General features: G+C 41.1%; 1 protein-coding gene across 1 annotated transcript in view; it reads right to left on the minus strand.

The window, feature by feature from the left end:
- Positions 1–7,623: 7,623 nt before the first annotated feature.
- The window catches only part of PTCHD1 (patched domain containing 1), a 39,074-nt gene continuing 21,229 nt past the window's right edge, over positions 7,624–25,468 (minus strand). Inside the window, exon 3 of the mRNA XM_085050569.1 lies at positions 7,624–15,189. Coding sequence (XP_084906695.1) covers positions 13,535–15,189 — 1,655 coding nt within the window. The 3' untranslated portion in view covers positions 7,624–13,534. The remainder of the gene's footprint in view (positions 15,190–25,468) is intronic.

Genomic DNA, 25,468 nt, shown 5'->3' on the forward strand with positions numbered 1-25,468 from the left:
CCTCAACAGCCCACGTGGGATCTCCCTCTCATATGTCTGCTAAGGGTACCACTGAGTGCACCAAATGTGAGGATTCACACACCTGCAGTGCAAATGCAGAGATGAAGTTGAAATTTGACATAATTCCTATTGCACCACAATTACTCTGGGACTTGAACACAATTAAATTTCAAAGACTCTTCTCTTTTTTTCCAAATAGTGCCATTTGACACTGTAATTGCTTTGTATTCAAAGCACAGACCAAATCTTGCTGCCACAAAAACCACTGTGATTCTGTAACCACTGGAATAAATAATGATATAGCCTCTCCACTCATTGTACTTACACTAAACTCGCAGTATGTCTTTTGTAAAAATTAGTAGCATGCTTGGCTTTTGTTCCCTCTGCAGTATTTTGGATATCAGTCATTGAACCATCATTCTCCATTTCTTGTGGTGTCTTGAGGAAAGAAGAAAAATGATCGTTTTGCCAGAATTGTGGATTGCTTTCTTGTTGCCAGAATTGTGGCTTGCTTTCCTTTGCCAGTGGAAGTCGTGTTGGCTTAGGCCATAGGGGGATGGACTGAGATCACCCTTTTGCACAGGAATCACTGATGTGCTTGTGTGTGAGGTAAATGAGGATGAGAACAAGCGAGGAGAGAGCAGGAGAGTGGCATTGCAGGAGGGCAAGGTGCCAGAGAATCTTTCTCTGAAGTCAGAGATGTCTGGAGAGGTGTGTTGTCACTCCAGAGGAGAGAGGGACAGTCCTGCTGGACATCTGCCAAGCAGAGCCTTTGCATGTTGTGGAGACTTGGTGGGATAACCTGTGGGTCCTTGGGCAAACTGGCAGGAAGCTGGCTCTCTGCAGAGCTGTGTCACCTCCCTGTTTTGAGGGCATGATAGAGATTTATCATTTCTCCAGCTGTAAGTGGAAGGTCGTTTTCCCCTTTCCTTTTCCCCCCAGACTTTGTGGCTAAGGGGAGAGCCCAGGAATCAGAGCTCAGGTATTTCATTACTGGCACATTGCTGGAAAAATGCAGTCCTTTAAGCAGTGACCTAGTTAAGGCTCCTACTTCTGCAGAAATTTGGTGTTCCCACCTAGGCAGCTCCTAGCAAATGCCTGGTAAGCCATTCCTTTTCTCCCATACACTCTCTGGAAGGTTGTATCCCTCTCTTTGCAGGCATCATTTAATCAAACAAGAATTGCATATTCCTTGCTAGTCATTGCCTAGCTCTCCAGGCACTGACCAAGTCACTGCCTACCCATCAGCCTCGACAGGAAGTTGCATAATGCTGCAGAGACACGATGGAGAAAGGGATATTTTTAAATGTGTGCTTTATTTTTATTTTTTTTAAACCTGTATAAATAAATACAAAATGACAAAGAGGTTCATGTTTACTAAACATTGCATTTGATTGTATGACATTACACAGTGTGTGTCACAATAGTTCACCTTGTAATTGTGTCCTTTTAGCTGTTGGTGCATAATTCTATAACTCATAGGATACAATTAGTCCTGAAGCTGCATCCAGCCACCCTTTTAGTAGAACCCCTGAGTACTTACAATTGCAAGAGTATATTAGGGGAGTGCTTGAGTCCATTGGCTGAAATTGGGGAATTTCGTAAGAGAGGTCTGGCATCGCAAAAGGGAAAGGTAATGGGAGGTCTAGGATATATTCTTGAGAAAAGAAAAAGTAATAAAGGTTTGGAGCATTTTTATTTCTGTTTTTTGTCCTCTTAGTGGTTAACAGAAACATACTGGAATTAACCAAAGTCAGCAGAAACCACAGGCTTATTTAGGAATATGATTTTTTTTCATGCTCACTGAGAGCAAGCAAATGGACAAACCTTTGCACGATCAGTTTTTACCTGATGAGCTGGTTCATACTTGAAAAGGGTAAAAATATACTCAACCACTTGATGAAATGCTGATTCTCCAAACCACTTACCATCCTCACCCAGTGAAGGTCAACTGCCAAGGTTTTATAGACATTCTCTGGTCATGATTCGCTTGCTTGCTTCTTTAAATTGCACTCCATGTGCTTTTTCACATTCATTCTCTCATTCATTCTCTTCAAAAGGTTTGAATAGAGCTACTTTACCTTCACATTTAGAGCCTATAAAAGTATTTGCTGGAAACAATTTTTCAATTCTGTTTGGCTTGTTTAAAGCAAATTGTTTTCAGGTAGGTTAGAAATTTGTGTAGCTTTTCCCCATTATTCTCCAAAATACATAAACATTATAGGTATTTTAGGAATGGGGTAGCAGTAGGTGATGACCTTTGACTGGTTGATATCTATGGCTGGCCACCTGAGTATGGTGTATATTTGGTCAATGGCTGAACGTAGATTAATGAGAACCATGTCTTAAAAAACAATTACAGATTTGAATGGAGTGTGAGAGCCACAGATCTGGTGACCTAACAAATAAGCCATAGCAAGAAGTTAAAAACTATAGAAATGGTTTTTTGACAATCTTTCCCTGACTTTATTTTTCCTGCACCAGGAGATTTTTGGTAACATTTAGCCAATTCTGCATTGAAATCCATTGTTTCCATACAAATGCAAGGTTTGCTAATGTTTGCATTTGCTACTGCCTTGATGTGTTTTCTCAGTTCCCCTCCTGCACAGGAGGTTCTGAAAACGATTTTATGTGCTTTGAGTTTGTTAGACTTGAAGACTTCCTATCAGAACAAAAGTAAAAATGTGAACTTCCTTTAAAAAAAGGAAAACCAGGTTTTTCTACTGAAAATTTCAAACCCAGCAATTCTATCCACCTCTCCTCCCCTTCTCAATGCTTTATTTCCAGTGGGCAACATGGTTTTAACCCAGAGGTTATACTCTGCTCGGTGTATACTGAAAATCCATAGTTCTTCCTGGTTTGGGAATGGCATATTGAGCACCTTTTTAAAATTTGGTAGTGGAAAATGAGGCTCACAAAATTACTGGTAATTGAGCCTCACAAAACTAGCTGCCACTTAACTGAAATGATGGGACTTTTACTTGCTTTCCAGTTCTCTCCTTCCCTCTGTGGCCACCTTCATTTCCAAATGTGCTAGCAGAGAATAGAGATGGCAGGTGTGGAAACCTTTGGGGGCAAATAGAAGAGCTCATATTTAAAAAGATTTGTATATTCTGAACAAAGTCCTTTTCACCAAGAAGGTATCTCAATAAAACCTGCAGCAGGAATGTCAGAGGGGCTGTGTGGCATGAAGCCAAAGGCTGAGGACTACCAAGCTTTGGAAAAGCACAAAATAAGTAAGTCTGGACAACATCCATAGCACATCTACTGCTTAGGGAAACCACAGCGTACCACAAAAGCCAATTTTTCTTATAAGCTTTTAAAGGACGTTAAAAATGGGAATGCTCCATTTTGCACAGCTCTCTGATGAAGGAGGAATAGGCTTTGCTCTGCCATGGCTCAGGTATGGGTTGTTTCCTGTGCTGGTCTGTGGTTGCCTCTGAGTCTCAGGTCCTTCATCACTCAGGCAGTGTCAGAGGGATCACCTGCCTTGAAAGCAGACTGAGAAAATGAAATTCAGACTTTGGCTTCCAGGGGAAGAACAGTTGTCTGGAATATGCTGGGCAATGCTTTAAACAAATGTTATTAGCTGTAACTCCCAAGAAGTCTGTGGAGAGGTGCTGATGCACACAAAGAGTAAGTACTTCATTAAAGTATTTTTCCCATAATTTTTCCATTTCTCTCTTACCCAGGTTCCACAGTTTAAAGCTCTGTTGGTTGTAGTTTTCAATAATTTAAAATTCTTACCTTATTTTTGGTCTGGTGCTGGAACAGACCACCTGAAGAGCTCTCCAGGGCTGTGAGTACATTTAGGAGATTTTCTGTCTAGCTTTTTATGGAGCTCTCTACAACAAATTTAGGCATTTCTCATCTGAGTTGAATTTTTTTCTCCCTTCACTTTACAGTTTCCAATATGTATTTGTCATTTATACCTGTGAAATGTTCTCCATGAATTTATTATTTGCTTCTCACTTCAAATATTTTATATTCTGAGATTCTGGCTTTTGAAGCATATGCTGGGGAAAAAAAAAAAGGAACTCACTCATGTTAGCAATCTTATCCATAATTCTGAAGCCACATATCTCAGCTCCATGTTTTCTCTTTCTAAGCCAAATTCTTTCAACTTTTTTTCTGTAAATTACATTCTTCAGGCTTGGTATCACCACTGACTGTGAGGCAAGAACTCTGTCTTTGATGGAGAGTTTTGGAAAGTGCTGAATGAGCAGTTTAATTGATATTCTCTATCTCTCCTCTCCCCATTTCTGCAAATTCCATGTAATAAATCTGCTGTATAAACCTCCTCACAGGCAGTGATATTAAATATCATATGATGTCCTGACACTGAGCTTTGAATACTTCTCCTTGCTCCATCTAATAATGTTATGTCACTTGTATATTTGTGTCAGAGGCATGTCAGATCAGCAAAATGTTGTTGGTTGTCTTGTGGCAGCTGCTGTAGCTGCCCTTCCAGTAAGGTCCAAAATATTGGCATGAATGGCTCCCATGAGAGGGAATAACCCTGACATGATAATGTGGCCACTGTCTCTGGAGACACCACCAGGAGAGGCTTGGCAGAACCCCACATCTGCAAAGAGGAGTACGATGTCCTGACTGGTAAAACTGTCAATAGACAAGTTTGGAACAGCTTGCAGTAGCATGCAGAGAGGAAAGAAAAGAGAAATTCAGTTGCAGATGGATGTCCTTGAATCAGGAATCACCTTAAGAGAGCTGGAATTTCCCACTTCTCGCTGTAGGTTATGTGCCTGAGGGCTCACTTGGTCCAGAGAGAAAATTGATCGCATCTTCAAAAGAAAAGAACAGAAATCCTTCCAACACAAGAGTATTTTGTCAGGAAGGTATGGCTATTTCAGAACCATTAAAGTCAGATGCTCTTTGCTAAGTAAGAGCTGCAGTAAAATAGTGAGGGTCAATTTGTCATTTTTCAGTAAGTTATGAGCCAGAATCCATCTGACCAATCTCTTTTTCTGTATGATATTGTTTATCTATCATGTTAAAGTCTCCAGGTCTGGGCTCCAGATTAGATTATGAATGATATCCTCCTTTTATTTCAAAACAATGAGGTACTGAATCTATATTTGAAATCATAAAATTAGGCAGCTGGGATTTTTTATTTTCCTTGTATGGACAGATCCTGTCTTTATTAGACCACTTAGTATACATTACAGCTGCTGGTCTTGTATTTGTTCACATGATTTTTCTCACACTTCATACTACCTTAGACCTCCATTCCCTTTGCAACTCAGAAGTCTTTGTACAATTTCTTTCCCATTCTCCTGACGCAATAAAACCTATTTTCCTTTCTTGACAGCTCTGCATTTCTGCAGCTAGTTTCTTTGTTCCTAAACTCCTTACCAAACTTCTCTGTTGCTCCTCCCCTGCTGATTCATTACTAATTTCAGTACAGATAAACTATTCTTCCTACCAGCTTTCAACTACATTTCTAGGCTGGCTTTTCCTCCTCTTTATACAGAGCCAACTTGTGTTGGGCGTATAAGAAATACATAATTGGTATGGGGGTGTATGAACTAAATATACATTAGTGGGGCATCTCATTTTTCTGAATATAGCTGACAAATAAAAAATCATTTTATACTTGTAGCATCAGGGAACAGATTGCTTATTATGAAATACAATCAGTATGTGAAGGCATATTTTTTACAAATTGTTTTTTCTGGCATCAGTTTGTTTGTATACATTTAAAGTTTTGTTTCCAGCAAACTTCACCTGTGCAAATTGGTAATTTCTAAGAAGATAAATGTCAGTTTTGCTCAAAAGCATGCCTCCTCACAGAACAGAGCATATTTCAGAGGATTGAATATGGCCAAAAAGAATCAGAATTGAATATTCTGCATTTATATATAACCCATACTATTGTATACAGTCTGGATACCCAGCTAAGATCTTTAACATGATTGTTACATTTTTCATATGTATAAATTTTCAAGTGGAAAGTTTTTCAAGTTTTTTTCTCTGCTGATGGACTGTTGGATGTCTCATTCCCTGGTTCTTTCTAACTTGGCATATATTTTAGTTATTCTCTGCCAGTAAGCTGAAGTCAGCAAAAAAAAAATCCTGTTGTTCTCAATGAATTCTAGATTGCCATTAACCTTTACAAGTCTAAGTGATATTCACAGGATGAATGTAAACATGAGCACACTTCACTGTTTTGGGTCCACAGTCCTGCCTAGTTTCTATGTGCAAATTAGTTGTATAAATAAGGAAATGTGGTATTTGGAATGAAAATATTCTAACTTGTATGCAGCAGTGTAAGAATTGCCTGTGGAATTCAGACATGCTGCTCATGAACGTTTGTTGGGCTGAACTGTATTCCTTGATAAGCCAAAAATCAGATTTAACATGCCTCTATTTTGAATTTTCAGAATAAAATGTGCTGATTACACATTTGGAAAGCTTGAACTTTGTAAATTAGATCTGTGGAGATTTGCACGAAGAAGCTCTTGCTAACACAAATGAGGAACACCAAAGGGGTTTTGCTCCTTGAGTTCCTGTGTGATGCCTAGATGTAGCCTCCCTTACATTACACTAACAATTAGAAAAATTGATATCCTTTGAGTTTCAGTTTCAGACAGAATTTTTGGCAACAGTGCTTGTGAACTGACTTTAAGGCAATGAGAGAAAGAATGACTGAAAGGGAAAAGGCCAGGAGTCACCTTTAAATTGCAGACCCAAACTTCCCATTGAACGAAAGTGGCCAAAAGCCCTCGGTAGCAAAAAACCTCAACCCTCTGCTATTTGCTGCAGTGACTTGGGATCAGATCTGGCTCACCTGTTTTTTACAGTAAAGTGAAAAATAGGTGTGACAGAGCATCTGTAGCTGTCACCCTCACCCACTGGCAGGGTGGTTTGCTTCTGCTTTGAAGCAGGTGGTCCAAGTGCCAAGGGCCTGTAGGGATGCTGCTCTCCTTCTCCAAAACATTAGGGAAAAAGTGTAAATGGATGATCTGCCTGGGTATGGGAAGAAGATGATTGAGCACAGTCATCAGAAGATCCTGGGGCAGCAGCTGTGGTTCTGCTGGTGGGTGAGGTGGGTCTCTCAGTGATGAAGGGGCTTCTAAGTTTGTGGATGATAAGGTCTTGGTAAAAAAATTTTAATAATAATAATAATTCTGTTGAATAGCAATACTTGTGTTCAATAGAAACACTTGAGGTCTACCTACCTACCAGATCTCAGGTGGTCTGGTTCTTCTTTGAGGAAATAACCTGTAGTTTTTGATCAAATCAGTTTCAGATTTTTGCCTTAGCTGTTGGTTTGCCTGCTGAGGCTGGGGTTCTACTGCTGGATTATCTAGAAACTCCCCCAAAAAGACTTAGATCCCATTAACATGGAAACAAATACATGTGAAGGGGTTTTCCCCATGCTTGCTGCTGAGCAGTGTGCAGCCTGGAACAAGAGGGGCTCCTGGAGAAGCAGCGTGTCCATCATTTTTGGGACACTGCTGGCTCCGTGCTGAGCTCCACCACTCTTCTCTTTGGGGAGTTGGAGAGGATGCACATCCTGATTATTTGGGTTAGACCAGGAAAATCAGCTTGTTGCATTGGTGATGGCATGGGATTTCTGCAGTACTTTGGGAGCACAGGAAGCAAAGAGAGAGACAGCCATTTTATTTTAGGCTTATGCTATACATTGAGATTCATTATACAATTTTTCCCCTAAATTAATACAAAAATAGTAAAAATAGGTTAAAAAAAGCCTAAATGAAAACCCTGACATCTTGCAAGCCATTTATTTGATGCACAGATTAAGACTTCTTGGATCTTAAATAACCTAGAATTGTTTATGCAGATTTTTTTTTTTTTTTTTGTTTTCCCCCAAAATTAAAAAAAGGTAATGACTTGCAGAATGCCAACGACATCAGAACAATTTGTGCCTGAGAAGCGGCTGCCCCAGGCAGGCGCACGTGATGCTGAGGTGCCCTCTCTCCAGGGCAGGAAGCTGTGCCAGGACAACAGGACAAGAGGTGGCATGGCAGGGCCACCCCGCTCCAACCCACACACCATGGACAGGAATTTCTGCTCAAATCCCCTCCTGGGATACTTTTGCCACATCTTTCTCGAAAAAACCCAACCAAACAAGAAGCTTGCCACTGGGATTTCCTGGCAGTGCATGGGTTTCACAGGGGCTTCCTGGGGGCTCACCCCCACCACAGTTTGGAGCTAAAGCTTCTCCCTGTTCTCTAATTAGATTGGGGAGGGGGGATGAGTTTGCACCCCCCCTGCACTGAGCTGGGGTCACAGGGGTGCCCTGCAGCGATGGTGTAGCGCCTGGCCATGGGTGGAAGATGCTTCCTACCTTTGGGAAGGGGAAGGGGCTCTCTCCCCTCCCTTCCTCCTTCTCATCAGATCTGTGTGTACCACAGAAAGGCTTACTTACTTCACAAGATTTATAAGAAAATAAATGACAAGTACTTTTAGTGACAAATGTAGGGATAAAGCCATGGAAGAAATACTTCATCCCTACATAGCTAATTGTACAATCTGATTTGAACGGATCAGGGTTTTAACATGTGCAAAGGCAGGGGAGGAAAAGGCTCTGGGATAATTCTTTCTAACCAAGAGCTTCCAGAAGGTGGTTTCCTACAGGGCTTGTGCCTTACCACGCAAGCAATGGTTCAGCAAAGCCCAGCAGCAGTGCTGCCCCAGTGTGACACTCATGAGGAGCTGTTCCCACATGGAACTGCTGCTCTCTTCAGGCTGTGCACCCCGGGAACCCTGGCAGGGCTGTGGGATGGGGACAAGGGGAACAGCACCACCACAGCCCCTGGTCTGGCATCCCCAGTGCCCACACAGCAGTGCTGTCCCTGCCTCTGCCACACTCCCATCCTGCTGACAGTTCCCAACCATGCCGGAGGAGCTACTGTAACTAGAGCCCACAGCAAAGCCAGAGCTGACTCCATTTAAATTGTCTTCCTTTCCCTGCATCTCCCTGAACATGCTGTCTGATTCCAAAGTTAACAAACAGGAAAAAACACCACTCTGGTAAGTTCTGAAGTCACCAGGTCTTCTCCCACAACCCACTTGCTTTGCTGTCCCTGTTTTTCAGAGAAGCCAGTCTTCCTTCTTGACTCCCCTGATCTCTGCCCAGTCGTGCCACCACTTTGTTTTGTTTTCCCTTTGAATAAAAATAAAGGTGTTGGCTGAGGTGGGATTTCATGGCTCACAGGAGGACAGTCAGCCTAGAGAAAAGCATTTAAAAGTACACCTTTCAATTTACAGTACATGATTTACCTGAATTCAGCGCTGGCTCAGAAGGCTTCTGAGAGCAGATGCGAATCCTCTCGTGACTCAACATAACCTCAGGCCACTTTGGTACTGTTTTCCCTCCAGGTTCATGCAGTTGACCATGGTAAGTGTATTTGCTTGTCTTTGGAAAAGCAGCTCTTTTTTCTTTGACAGACAGGTTTTTCTCAGCCTTTCCAGCTCTAATTTTAATCTAACTAGAACATTTTCACATTTCTGCTTTGCGCAGAAAATTCTGTCTTCATCAATTAATTTTTATAGCATAGTTATTCCAGCTATACCAAATTTTCTTTCTTAATTTTTTTTCTCCAGTTGGAGTAATTGTAAATTGAAAGTGGACTTGTGCTAACACATCAGAAGTTATATTACAAGAAAACTGGATTGATTTTGAGGGCCATATGCACATAGGTTGGCTCTTTTCCCCCATGCTTACCCTGTAGTAAAAATATACTGTACACCATACCTTACTGTATGGGAATTTTAATGTTTGTAGAAGATATATGTGCTCAGTGAGCCATAGTCCTACACAGTCTTGTTAGCCTTAGCTAAAACTCTCACTGATAGATTTTAGTCAGTGCCTGACAGTGTATAATACTCTGTTCTACTCACTGAATTTATAAAAAACTGGATCATCTATATCGCAAACAAAACCACAGTGATACCTGGGCTAAAAAGCCAGTGAAGATAAAAATCTGCTTAAGCCTAGGTAGTCTTCCAAAATGGAGGTTCACCACTAAGGGTAAAATCTTAAGCACAGTTAGCCACTGGGAGTGCTTTGGACTGAGAATAGAGTGCTGCATCTGCACCTACTAATCAACTGGTGCAGGGAGGTCCATTGACTTTGGTGAAGATAATTGCTCCAGAGGAAAGAGTCGAAGGGGAGGAAGGCCAAAGTGGCTTAGCATAGTGTGAAACCTTGAGAACATGGTTCATGTTGAGGTATTCAAGCTACCTGTAGAGAAGGAGCATTTGGTGCATCCCTCAGACACGTCAGGATTCAGGCAGAAGTCTCACGGACCTCGGCTGAGTGCACCTTGGACACTTCCATGGCTGTACTTTGCCAGCCCTGGAGGTGGGGAATGGAATGGCAGCTTGAGGTGAAACACAGTGAGAAATGTATGTTAAGTAGGTTTTGTCTCTGTTTTGGGTTTTCTCTCTTTTAGGATGCTCCTGTCTGCTGCCTGTCCTACCCCTGTGTGGAGAGAGTCACGGCTCCTCTTCTCCATCCCAGTCCCTGGTGGCTGGCAGGAGTTACTGACTATGGAGAGGGTAACATGACACTGGGGGAGAACTGCTAGGAGAGGAATCTGCCCTCAAAAAGACTTTTAGGAATGGGCTGGACAAACATCCTTCAGAAATTATTTAAATGTTGTTGACTCTGCCCTGGGGGCATGGGCATGGACTGCATGACTTCTCACCCTGCCTTCTGTGGATACCCAAGCCTCTTCTGCAGCACTTTGTCACAGGAGTGCCTCCATGTCCTTTTTCTGACAGGTTTGGAGATAGAGAAGTAATTTTATCCCTGGTTTTATCACCTTTCTTGAAGATCTCTGAAGGCCTCACATGGTGAGATTTAATAAGAGATCTGTGAAGCTGCAAGCTTGTCTTTGGACATCTCTTTAAAGATGCTCCTGTCTATGCACTGCAATTAGATGCAAGGAGGTTTATGGTAACTATCTCGGCGTCTGGTGTTTGCAAGTGATAGCATGAGGGATAGCAGAGGTGTAAAATCAGCATTCCTCTCTGCAGTGTACAAACAACCTCTTTGACACATGTCCCATTTCCAAGTGTCCCACAAGTCAGTAGATTACTGTGGAGGAATTGCAATTCCTCTGTAACTCTCAGCTAATTTGCTAATGCCCTCAGAAGTTTAAAAGCCACTGCAGCTGCCTGTTGAACAGCCAGGGGACAGGGGGACTGTTATTTAAACAACATACTGACGATCACAGAAAACCTACAGTGAAGTATATTTAGGGAATAATTTTTGGCTGGAAAACATAGCCCCAAGCCTGAGTCTAAAGAAAACAGGGAAAACAGATCTTTTTCCTAGCCTTACATTCATTTGGCTGTCTTCAAGGTGTCTGCCTGTGTTCTGCCAAGGCTGAAGTTGTTGTTACAGCTTCCCAGCTGCTACCGAAGCAACTGTTGTTTACTTAAGCAAAGAGCCTGTGCATTCCTGGACACAGCTTCCTTTCGTCTGGTCAGAGAGGGGACTTATCCAGGGGAAAGTAAATGTTGCCAGCTGCACTGCTGACTTGTTTTGCTAGTGAGCATGTAACATTTTGCTTCAGGGCAAAATATCTGGTTATCTTATTTTCTGCTAGGAAGGATGCTTCAGAAGTATCTCTTTGCTTGAAAATTAATATTCAGTAGGTGGCATTTGCAGGTTTGGCAGAGGGCATTTGGGGGTCACTGGGATTTGGATGCTAAAGAGATGTTTCCTGCAATGAAGTGCCCCCTGGGTTTGTGACCATGGATGTCCTAGGGACCATACAGGCACCACAGGCAGCCTCCTGAGCCACAGTGCTCCCAGTGCTCCAAGCCCCATGGCTCTTGCAACATCCCTTCCCCCCAGACACTGCCATTGAAGCAAACTTTGTGCCAAGTGCTGAAAACTTTTCAAGTACTCTTGGTTTCTGGATGAGCTGTGAAAAGGGAGTCCGGTTGGAATACATTCATCTTGCACCACAGAGCAACAGTCCACATGAAACCACCCGACACGCCAGCCAGCTTCCTGCTACCAGGTTTTCACAGGAAATGCACGGTCAGAATACTCTCAGCAAAACCTACAGAATTGGCTTACATATCCCCACTAGGGTTCAATGATAAAACCTTGCAGTAATGAGCCTGTCGCTCTTAAGGGTGGAGGGGGCGGAGGAGGGAAGAGATGCTGCTTTATCTGTATTACTCCACATCACAGATGCTGACAGAATTATTGATTTAGAACTCACGGCTCCAAAAAGACTCAGTAATGTAATCTTTTTAAGTTGGGTTGGTTTTTTTTTTCCCTCTCAGATGTGATGTTTTCAATAGGCCCCTTAGATATGGGCTCTTTGGGGATGTTGTTAAACTTGCTGCTGCTAAACCGCAGCCCCAGCCTTGGGTTTGCTCCACACAACTCTCACTGCCTGCTGTCTCTTGGAAGAGCCCATAGCTGCAAGGTCTATTGCTTTACAGGTACTCCAGGAAGATCGAGGGATTAAGTTATACATTATGTAAAACTACCCACTAATCCTCTTAGTGTGCATTACCAGTGAATGGCCTGAAATAGGCTCTCACTAAAAGAGCCCTAACATTCACTTTCTTGATGACATTTTAGTATTTGAGGTTTGTATCATGGATTTTGGTGCTGAAATATTCAGTACACCATCTTCTGTCTGCTGCTAGATCCTCACATGTCTTAGTAGAGTGCTAACAAAATTACAGTTGGTAAAGCAGATTACATGTTTAACTAGTAGCGAGACATGTATAAAATAGAATTATACATTTTCTAGAGTGACGGAGTCACATGGATTTTTTTGTTCTTTTTTTTTGTTCTTTTTTGTTTTTATAAGAAAAAGAAACAGCTATAAAACCATGATAAAAAATGTTACAAGGGATGATTTCCATTTTAAAATGATGATACTTTTAGAAAAAAAAAAGTGATTCATAACATAAAAGTGTTTGGAAAGCACTTGGTTGCTGTGTACTGCCTTCTTTCCCAGTACAGTTTGCTATCTTTTATATAGTCTTGCATAAATGTTTAGATTAGGGGAGAAAAGAAAAATTAAATGTGATGGCAAAGACTTATAAGAGCTGACTCACTGACTTGAGTTATTGCTGTGCAGAAAGTTTGTAAAGCCTTTACATCCAGCGAACATTTAGTGCTACTTCAGCCTTGACAGTTGACCTTTCAACATGATTTGGTTTAGCCACAATAATTGCAGCATCTGCAGTACAGGTGATGCAGATGACTGCTTAGGAACCCAACTTCTTCCATTAGATCTTACTTCATGCATTTACAATTTAACCTCTCTTTGCATGGGTGTGCAAATTCTCTCATATTATAGGAACTTAGCAAGGTACAATACCCTGGCTCTTTTTTTTTTTTTTTTTTAAATTTATTTTTAATTTCTCCCATAATTCCTGGACTTAGCTTAGAGGAGGGAGGGGAAAACCTCCAATTTCCTTCCTCTCCCCACACATTTAGTCAGTATTGGTTTCTTTTTTTTTTTCTCTGTAAGACCTGGTGTAAAAAAGCAACCAACAAATCAAGTTAGACTGTTGTAATTTGGTCAACCACTCGGGTGCTATCCATATCCACCATTTCAACACACTCTATTTCCTCACGGTTTTCAGGATTCTTCTTCTCTTTCCTCTTCTTCTTGGAGGGTGGCAGGAAAGTCAGTATCACAGGTAAAATGGCAAAGCAGTGAAAGAAGGTGACTAATGCTATTAAAAACAAGCACCTGAACAGTGTACGGGTCAGATTTGAAGGCACAGCTGCAAGAGGAATCAGACCAACAATATAGCAGAGGTAGCTCTGCAAAATAGCTACCCCATGCACTTCCAGGGCATTTTTCACCCATTTAGTTCTTGTGAACTCTTTGCCCAGGACAAAGGTTGATAACAGTGGAGCACAGTTATCAATTGTATAATTAATTCCGTAAATTAAGCACAACACAGAGATACAATCTAGTTCCACTTTCCACAAGGTCATAAAACCTATAACTCCAAATTCAACCGAGGCCACAGTTAGAGTGAGCCAGACATTGATCAGAGAGTCTGCCACGAGGAATGCAGAGAAGAAGAGCAGAAATAAAGCACTAATGCAGGAGTTTTGTAAGGGGGCTCCCACTGAAGAGGCATAACGATCCATGTACACAAATGATGGATTGAAAACGATGAATTTCACCTTGGAGGTGAGAGAGAGCTTCCTCAGGGTCTCCAGGAGGTCATAAAGTTCTTCCCTCTTTGTTTCCATTGTCTTGGCCACCAAGAACATCCTGGAGGCCACAACATCAACTTCATTGTTGTACTTCTTGGAAAAGATTATATCCTCTGAAAAATGGGCAAACTGAGGGGTCTTCAGGAAGGAGTTCCTCAACATATCAGTGAAATTCTTCTTGGGCAACCCAGTAGATATGTTGAGTTTCCTAAGGTAATTTAAGTAGCTTTCAAACCAAGATATCCTCACAAAGCCCTTGGTATACTCCAACACGTCCTCCTGGACACTGGTGTTCCAGTACTCGATCGACTCGTAGATGTAGAACCCGATGACAGGGCTGTAGTTACTGAAATACTTCTGCTGGGCAGTCGTGTACTCGATGGTCCGAGTCGCCGTCGCTACGATGTTGCTCAGGTCTGACCCCTCACTGACCTGCAGGTAGCCCATTAAGGCAAAGGAAATATAAACAAGGTAAAAGAGAACTACAAAAGGCTTGACGTAAGTGTTTGTTATCCAGTCACAATAATAGCGTTTCAGGAACCACACCAAAAGATGACTCTCATAAGTGTTCGTTTCCTCTGAATCATCCGTGTCCTCACTGAATTTGGCTGTCAGAAGAAACCTATACCATGCAGGCTTCTCTTGCAATACCTCTGGCTTTGGTACCTTTCTGCAGAAGATACTATGCTGGTAGTTGTTTTCTATGTAGCCAGTAAACACCAGGCTGGAACCATAAAAGGAGAGTACATAGAGGTAGTTGAAGAAAATTGCAATACAGGAATTGCAGCAGAAAATCCTGGCTGCTTCAATGTTAGTGAAGGGACTGGCACCTATTCCAAAAGTGACCAGGTACATGGCAGTGGTGAGAGAAAACGAGAGCATGGAGTCTGCAAATACAGCTGCAGTCCTCTCTTTAACGTGTTGGTCTTCTCTGGTTTTCCTCCAGGAGGACAACATTTCAAATGTCCCATACAACCCATGACCTACAATAGAGAACAAAGTGAGTGTTTTAAGTACTCAAATCAACATGCAGAAGAACGTAATGTGGACATGCTAAAAGGCTCAAAGGAGACACAGCTAGATGCCACAAGTACTTGAAGGAAACATCCTGCAGAAGAGAGAAATGATTATGGAGGTTTAAACCACACGAATGTGTTCGCTACCTGCCTAGCAAACCTTACTGCCAGAGCTTGAGGAGACTTCTGCTTGAGAAGGGTTCATGGGTTAAAGAAAAAGGATTTTTTCTCTCCGCTTTGCCGTTTCATTTCATTAGCTCCATGTGCCTGTGATGGAAGATGCTTTCAAATTAGTCTTTCCTGGTGATGGTATCTGACCTGTGGTGAAAACAAGAAATACAACCTTGAAGTGCCTATGCTGGAAGCAGAGCATTAGTTGGCTGCTTGTGGAAAATCTGTAAAAAAAGAAAATTCCATATAAGCTGAAAATTGTCAATTAAATCAGTTACTGATTTCTCCACTTCCTATACAAATTTTCCATCAGGAAAAAGAAATCCTAGAAATGAAACAAACTAATAAAAGCACAAATAAATTTTAGAGAAGTAGAGTGGGAAAACTGATATGGAGATGCTTAAGGCATTGGTCTTCTTTATATATCTAAGAGCTTATAAAACCAAATACAGCCCTGTTTTTCTTGGCAGTGCCTACATTTTGTAGTGTATTTAACTGACTCTTAAAATGGATATACCACTCACAAATGGAGAAGAGAACCTGATGACCTAAAATCCTGTGTTTAACTCCCAAGTGCAGGTAAATCAGGAGAAGTGCATGCTCTTATTTTAATCCCTGATTGGTCATCTTCCTCTTACAGTTTCTATGTTGTGAAGATGCATTTGGAGGACACAGACCTCAGCTCTCTTGTAGTAGAACCTGAGCTGGGAAGAAGGCAGCCATTGACCACCCACCAGGTGAGAGGGGCTGAAGTGAAAGTAGGTTGATGATTTACACAGAGATGAACAGAATGTAGTCTTTGTATCACACCTAAAATGTAAAACAGTAATTTCTCACAATAATTCATACAATGTTCAACTTTACTTAACAGATCCATCTAATCCCAGCCTCTTTGCTGCCTTTTAATTCCTCCTCCTCCTTATTCTTTTGCTAATTTTGCTGTCACTTTTCTACTCCTCTGGTCTGCTCTTGGATTATCTCCAGAAATTACCAAAAGCCATTCCACTGTGTTTTGCTCTTACCCATCTTCCCTGACAGTATTAGATAAAATGATCAGTGCTAAATTAGTTGCTGATAACACTGAAGTGTAATCACTGGACTTTTGAAGCTGACGTTCCAGTCAGGAAGGTCAAGGTAATTCACAGATCTCTCTTAGAATTTCAGGCTGTCTGCAGAGTACCAAAATTGCTGTATCAGCTCTGTTCTCTCCACCTGTAGATAATTATCACTTTTGCTACAAGGACTATAAATACCAGTCAAGAAACCCCAAGCAAATGAGGTGTTTTGAAGAACTGGAACATCACAAGATACATTAGAGACGTTGGAACTAGATGATCTTGAAGGTCCCTTCCAGCCCAAACCATTCTATGATTCTATGAGTCAATAATAATGTTTATTCTTAAATGCCTCACACAGGCTAAGTAATTAACTTGACAAAATAACCCTTTTGTGGCCAGCACCTTTTACTGTAGGGGCAGTTGTAGCTGATTCACTCCATCCTTCCTGAAATCTGCGTTTTGACAGATGGCAGAGCTGGCCATTCTGTTATGCTGAAAAGAAGAGGTTTGGAGTATTTTATAAAGAAGTCACAATACAGAGCCCATAAAACGAGACACTAGGACAGCTGGTGTATATCCTTATCACCTGGTATTTAGTGTACCAAAGTCCATGCTCTCATGTATATCAGGTATTTTACCTATTTTGTTATTTGGAGTCGTGGCATGGACCTCAAATGTCCAATTTGCAGCAGTATTACAGACCTGACTTTGGCATTCATCTTAATTTTCCCCAACAATGTTTTACAGCTGCTTTCAGAGGCCAGGTCAAGACTGTCAATTTGATAACTAGCACTGTGCCCCCTCTTAAAGCTAATGGGGAATACTGGAAGTCCCCAGACATAAAATCAAGTAAAAAGCACAATCAGTGACTGGCACCCCATTGCTAATTATGCTTCAAATAGTTATGTTCTAGGCTCAGTAGGGAAAGCTATTAAGCTTGCTTTCAGTGTGTTCTTTGTAAAGACAGAGTGACCTTTATTTAAATGTAACTGATCACTTGCCAAAGCAGGGAGTGAGAGGTTTAATCCATTTATGGCTCCCATGAGTCCTGCAGACAGGCTCGTCTGCGAATTTCACATGGCATCATACGCATTAGCTTTGAGTGAGCAAAACAGAATAAAATGAGGTCATTGAGTATTACAAATTACTTCCATCATGAGCTTTAGCTATAGCATGTTTTTGTAAAAAAAAAAAAAAAAAAATCAGCGTTCATAGGCTCTTTCCTAAAAATACTCAAATAGCCATATTAATTTGGAAAGCCTTTGCCTCTGCAATGAGAGAAGGAAATTAGGGCCAGTTAAAGATGATGCTGAACATGACATTTTAACAGGTATAAGATTTTGGATAATGCCTGATAACAGGACTTCTGATATTCACATTCTTTCTTTAAGCAGGAAAGACAACCAAAATTTGCTCTTACATAATCTTCAAGACTACCCTAAAATGGAATCTGATTTAGAGAACTGCTCAAGTAAATGCATGAAGAGGCGTCACCACATGTGCTCCACAAAGCCAAGAGAAAAATATTTTGATACTCTTCTATTTTAGGATAGGTTCCTTTTGTTGTTTGCTACACAATCTGTCTACTAGGAACTGGTATTTTCCTTCAATTGTACAGTTTGTGACTTCTTTGTCCATTTGTGCGATAGCTACAGAATTATCATTTACCTCTAGGAGGACATGCCTAAATGACAAAGTTGCACACTTTTTGCACCAGTGGCACTACTGACCTAATCCAGTTTCCTCTGAGAAAAAAATTAGGCCCAAAGTCAAGCACAAATTAGGTTTGGCAGTCAGAAGATTAGCTGCATTTAGCTAGGATGGGATTTACCTAACCTAATTTACCTCTCTAAATACTGACTGTAAACACAACTTGGGTAACACTCTCCAACACTTCTGTTGGAGCTCTGTGGGTTTGTCTAAGTCTAACCCACAGAGATTAGGGCAGATATCTCCATGGAAGCATTTTGAGAGAACTTCTTTCACTTCTCTGTCATTTCAGAGTTTTCATTTTTTGCATTCCTAATCAATTTGCACCAATTACGTCTATTTCTCTCACTGGTGCTGTATCTACTTTATATAATATTAATGAGACGAAGGCAATTTTTTCCCTGTAAATAAATTCTGTAATTGCTTCAACTGATTTTCCCTTTTTAATAGAGATTTAGCCACAAATCATTTACAGCAACTTGTTCATTATTCACGGTCATTCAGTAAACAATAAATATGAACTCAAACAGCTAATGGGCTACTGGAGATCTTTTCCTGCTGACATTTGCTGTTATGATTCACTGGTCATGCCCTACAGTCAGGCTGCACAATCATGAGCTAACAAGAAGTACACAGAAAGATGGGATTTTTTTAAAGAAAAAGAGGTTCAGGGTCAGAGGAAAATGTTAAAGGGATAGACAAAAAGTATTGGACAAAATGGGGATCAAATATTTTTTTTCTTATTCTCTTTGTCTGCTATTTTGCATTTAGGAGATACTTCTACCATGTGTTGGACGACTGAGAACAGATGTTCTGACTTTTGTAGCCAAAGAAAATGAAAAGATAATTATTGTTAATGCTGAGGAGCTCACAGGTTCTTCAGGCTGAGGTGGGCTACCTTTAATTTTAGAACTTGATAATAATAATACTACCAATAAATCAAATCAATTAGGCCTAGCTTAAATACAGCACTTTTTTGAGTAGCCTGAAAATGCTATAAAAAGTTGCATTTGCCTCCTTCAGAAAAAAGTCCTGCAATTTTACATGCTCTGCAAAACCAATGCAGAGCATACATGAGGAAAAAAGCACATGTAGGAAGTTGTGAAAACTAAAGCAAAATTTTGTTCCTTAAAATTATTGAATTACTTACCTCATTTTTAAATACTACTTATGTGCAGGCACTGAATCTGTTCTTTTTAATATAATTTTCAAACCTCAAAAAAGAAATGCATCCTTTCCCCTGTAAAGTGGTTGTTCAAGCAAGGAGCCTTTACGAATTGGCACTGGCAGCCCAGGCTTAGTGCTGGCTCTGCTCCTGGTGGCAAACAGCAAGACCGAAGCAGAGAGAGGTGGAGGGATTTAAGCAGCCCCAGAGCATGTGAGAGGGCAGGGAAGTGACCTTCTGGTCACTGGAGTCACAGACCAGTTCTCTATTTGCTTGGCTTAATTGCTTACCTGAAACAAGGGCTGCTTTTGTTGCAAAAAGACTGGAGGGATATATTCAATTTTGCACTAAAATAATGTGAAGTTTTGATCTTATCGTGGTAAGTTGAGGCTTGGATATCCAAATAGATTTCTTTCAGAGAAATTAAGGGGAATGATTGAGGATAAGATTTTTGGTTCTTTTTGCAATTTTACCCATCTAAGAAAGTAGAGAACAGTAGGACACTGTGGGTCTCATATTTTTTGTCCTTATTGTTTTGAAGGTTGTATGTCTCTGTACGTGTTTGATACTTGATAAAATCTCTGAATAAAACACCACTTACAGGTTGTGAAGTTCCAGCCTTCTGTGTGGAAGGTTACATTTCAGGGGTAAGGGATTTTATGAATCCCATTTTAATGCAGAGGCACACAAAACACTACTAACAACAGATCTGCCCCTGGGTGAGGCTGAGTGCCACACCAGGATGTATGGTGCCCATTAACTGCCACAATTAACACCAATAAAGCATCAAACTGTCCTCCAGAGGGGACAGACTTCACCAGTAGCAAAGCTGGGCTATGGGTGTTTCTCCCTTCTCAGGCATTACTTCCCCTCTCCTACTGAAGTTTTCTCCTCCCACATGGCTACTAATTCACCTGTTTTAGTCTACATTGGACTAAAGGAATGGTGGGGATTAGAAAGTTGCCTTTTTTTTAAGGTTACTTTTTAAACCGATTTTTTTCCCTGAGGCTGATGGCACAAAAGACTGTCTAAAATGAGTAATGAGTCATGGTTGGATAAATGGGAGCCTTGTAAACTGAGTGGGCAAAATTTTGAAGTGGAAGCATGCTCTGATGGAATTTCTGAGGTTAAGTATGAATTTTGATTTAAGGTTTTTGCTTGCACTGTAATGGCTGCATCCTTGTAACACTATCAGTTCAGCTTGGACCAGTGTTGTCCCACTCAGGTTGATTTAAGCCTGAAATCACCCCACTGAATAGGAGCTCTTGTCTGCAAGAGGAATTTAGTGTGCTATGAATGTACAGAGGGCAAACTATGTTGCACCAGCTTTCTTTGTGGATATCTGTGAAGCACAGCTTGATTCACATTCAAAGTGGAGTGAAATATCATCCACAGAGACAAACACCAGATGAATTAACATGAAATAGCTAGGATGCTGTAAATTCATATCCCAGCTTGCTGCAAGGTCTCAAGAACTGCTCTTGTGCAAAAATAGTACACAGGAGATCAGAATCATGTCGCAGGAATTGCCCTTTCCAAAACGGTACCTGCAATAACATATGATATAATGAAGGTGCAATGAGCTTTCCTAGCTGACAGTATTAAAAATAACAATGTACACCGCTCAACTCTACGACTGCTTTCCACAGTAATGTCAACAAAGAGGCTGAGATAATTTCCCCCTGCTGACTTATTTTTTTCCAGCTAGATCAGTGATCTCATCAGCTCCCATCTTCTGACAAGCCAAGTGAAACTGCTAATCCAGACTCCCTTTGTCACAGGAGTTGCAATCAACCAGTTGTTGACTAAATACGTGGCCTGCCTCATGTGGCCTCTCCCAGCAGGCATGATTTCAGCTCAGAACATATAGCAGGCTCAAAGTGCTACTCAATATGACATGCAGAGCAAGAATATTTGCATCCAGCTGTAGCAAACATCTGGCTCCACACCCTGTTCTCACTAAAATAATAAAATACTACAGCTAAATGAGATCCTTCAGTATGCAGACAGAATCAGCACCAAGCCTAATTTATAAAACACTTTTTGCTGAGTGGATAATTTACTGGTATGGGTTGAGCTGACCAGCTATACCATCATTAGCATGCTGTTGTAACAAACTGTGGGTTACCCTAAGCAATGTCCAACTTTGTGGTCCATAAATGGTGCTGCAATACTCCAGTTTTGCTGTGTGAATGTCAGACCTGGAGGAGGGTGTGTAATGCTGAACATCCCACAGTGCAGACTTGTCTGTCCCAAACATTTGTGCTGAGCTGAGAAAATGCACTGTGCATCCTACTTGCTTTTCCTACACTTGCCTGTTTGTGGGAGCCCAGTTCAGTGTAGAGTAAAATCCTAGAGGATACTAACATCCTGTAAGGTACTCAGCTAAACAACTGTGTTTCCAGGCAGCAGTGTTCATCTCAGGGGAATGGTGACCAGGGGACTGTGGGCTGTGGACAGTTGGGTAGCCTGAAATGCATCTTCTTTGGCAAAGTGATTGAAGTTCCAGCCACACAAGCACAGCCTGACCTCATTTCATGCCTCCAAGCACAGGTTCAAAGGCCAAGTAAGCCTGACTGCAATGTGCAGGCATGGTACATGGATTCAGGACACATGAAGAGCAACATGAGATGGGATGTACTGGCATAAGCACAGGCTGTACATATTGCAGTACTTTATTTACCTCCTGTCACACAGACTCTACGTGTCTGTATTGTAACTGCATTACAAGTATGACAACATACCTCAAAACCAGGATGACAGTACTGTTGGGTAGATTCAGTATTTGCAATTATTGCTTTCAAGGCTACTAAATTTTACACATATATCACCTAAGGTGTACTGTACTATGTCTGCAGATACTAACATCTGATTTGGGATCTTCCCAAGAGAGAAACATACTGAAATTAGGTAGGTGAGCCTGTTGGGTATCTAGGCATGAAACCATTAGAACAATCTCTGGTTTTGCTTTACATTTGATTATTAGATATTCACTCTCAGGTGTCAGGCTGATCTCTCTAACCCTGTTTTCAGTAGCACTGGCCATCCCAGTCAGAAAGCCCCAGGCATGCCCAAGTATTCCTCAAGTTCCTACCAGCATCAAAACCACAGCATCTTGGTGCATTCACACCAGATAAAAATCTGCCTCAGTCTCTGGAGAGAGAGTTGTGTTTTGTGCTGTATCTACTTGGCAACAAAGTAAGAGAAACCAAAATGTTTAATAATATGCTCTCAGAATCTGCTGTGTTTCACAGCTGTGGGTGGCTGTGCCCACAGAAATGCACCGTGAAGAGAAAGTGTCCCCGTGCAGCACACACGGGCTTGCTTGGTGCATGCAGAGAAGACATCTTCAACTGCTGCTCAGTGCTTCACACTGGGACACCACTATGATATTTTCAGTCATAGATTCTGCCCAAAGACTCTCTGGGCCATTAAGCCTGCACTCAAATTGCTTAATGCACAGTCAGGAAATGGGGTGTGGCTGGAAATCCAGCACAGGCTGATGCCTCATTTAGGTCTTGTGCAGCACTCCCAAGCACAAAACGGGACTTAGGCTCCATAAAAGACTTGTATGGACCTGCTGCACCGGAGTAATTTAGATCCAAGTCTTCTGGCAATGAACCTCTGCCATCATATCCTACATTTTTAAACTTAACTTTTGGAAACGGAGCACCCAATCAACTCTCTGTTCTCATGTGAAACAATCTGCTTTGGTCAGGTGTAGCCCTTCATTCCTATGCTAAAAAGTACACATTTGCACCAAGCAGGCACTGACAAAAGGAATCACCCCCTTGGTATCACCCTAAACTGTGTGGAGACAGTCAGCAATGCTTGGGGTACATGGTGCACCACAACTATAAACTCCCCAGTACTATTTTTTATTGTGGCAAACAAGCAACAGTGAGCCAATGTTTTAGCAAATGCTACAAGTCACAAGCTAATTTTAAAACCATGATCTGCATATTACTGTTGAAATGAAAATAATTCTACATATAAATCCCTAGTTTTGAAGAAATACATACACATACAAGACACACATAAACATTCTGTAATTTTTCTACCTATGTAAAGGGAAAAGTAATGAAGAGAATGAGAAGTATTTTAATTAAACAATGCCTTGATATTCATAGTCCTAGACTTCACCCCAATCCTTAATCAGCAATGGTGATAACATGGTTCACCACTTCTTATTTTTGGAGTATGTGTACTTTAAAGCTATTCACTAAGAAAAAAAATCTTACTATTCAATATTGCATTTTCAAATTATTTTTAAAGCATCCCAAATTCTATTTAAATTAACAGCCTCCTATTATAATGATTATACATGCAATTCAGCACTTATGTGGTTAATCCTGAATAGTCCTATTGTTTTTAATAGGATAAAATTACTGATTTAGGTTTTGGGAGAATGCTGGATTTTTTTCTTGTATTGTCCTTTTTACTTTTGAAACAATGTAATATTTGAGAATTTGTTGTTACAGTGATAGCAAAAATGTCAGATAAACACATTTTAAAAACAGAGATACATTTCAGAGAAAACTTGAGTGGCTCTTGTATTTTGAGAAAGACGGATAAGCAAACTAAGTTATAGTTCGAAATCTACTTTTATATATAAGAAGAACATTTAATTCCACTTAAAAATCAATAAAGGCTTGTTTTGGCATTTAAATAGCATACTGTCAGCTCTGTTTAAACGTGTCACTTGCTTTCCTCTGTTTTCACAAAAGACCTGGCAAAAGTTAAAAGTCATATTTCTTTCAGTGCAACAGAAGGAGCTGCATGCTAGCAAAATTTGGTGTTAGCTGCTGGAATATTTATGTCTGCATGGCTTGCTCATCTACTGACTCCCCAGACCTTGTGCAGATCTGAACTGAGAGCACTGGAACAAAACCTGTGCCCTACATGCAAGTCTGTGCTTCTGGAGCAAACACCAGGGGAGCCTCTGACTCTGCTTGGCCTCCAAAGGGTCTCCCTGCCCCAAAGTCCTCCCAGGAACGCCTCTTCATCCTCTTTAGCTCAGAAACATCAGAAAATCCCCCAGGAAGCAGAGTGCCCTGTGTAAGCTGTTTGAAGAGACAGGGGAAAGCATGGAGGATGACAAGAGGAGGAGGGCAGGGGTTTGCTCTCCACCACTGCTCACATGGGGTGCAGACCCCAGGCTGTGTGGGGAGACAGAGCATGATGGCAGAGTGCATGCCAGGACAGTAAAGGAATGACAGATGTGGCTGGCAAGATGAATTCCCCCATGGTGCAAGTACCCCAAGCCTCACCAGCCAAGGAGGTGGTCAGATGTGGAGTTAGTATGTTCAGAAACCCGGGCTCATCTCAGGTATGACATGCTGTGACTCTTATCAGCAGACAAAACTGAAAACTGATTTTCTTCATTAAGTGAGTTTTTGACAGATTTTATGCATGCTGTGTAAAAGAAGCACTTAAAAGTGAGGGCCTCCTGCAATCACCTGTGCAAGGTTAGTGTTTACCATGTTACAGAACAGCCAAGTGTCATACAGCGACACCTCCTGAAGATGGAGTAAGACATTGTGGGTACATTTGGGGAAATAATGTTTTAAATCTGCTTTAAATTTCTAATGCCACAAGCTAAAACATAATTTGTTCCTAGGTCCTAGTGGAATTTGGGCCAGTGGAGTATGGATTTGTTTATCACACTTCAAGTTGCCCCTTTTCTGGCAAAAAAGCTACAACCACAACATCTCAGGCATACACTTAAAATTCTCCTGTTTAAGCGATGTTTGTCACTACTCTTACTCATATAGATCAACCATATGTGAAACACAATGTTCAGAAAGTTGCAAAAAATCAGTTAGAGCACATCCAACCTACTATTTTTTCTATTAAAAAAAAGAAGAAAAGAATAATTACAAGTTTGGAACTCAGCTTGGGCTTTTCACTAAGCATCCAGACTTATTGCAATTTAATTTAATACACCTCTGGATTAAATCCTTCTCCACCAGAGGTTTCATGACCTGAAAATGACTGGCTCCCTCTCTATCACACAAATCTCTAGCCTATTGCCTATTTGGGGGATGTAATTTATTTGAAAGCCACAATATACACCATCTCTCCCACAGACAGACCTAAAATGAAGTCACATCAGTTTCTCCTGACATTCCCCAGATCTTCA

Source organism: Lichenostomus cassidix, chromosome 1 (assembly GCF_008360975.1).
Source record: "Lichenostomus cassidix isolate B80296 chromosome 1, HeHo_3.0, whole genome shotgun sequence".
Classification (NCBI taxonomy): domain Eukaryota; kingdom Metazoa; phylum Chordata; class Aves; order Passeriformes; family Meliphagidae; genus Lichenostomus; species Lichenostomus cassidix.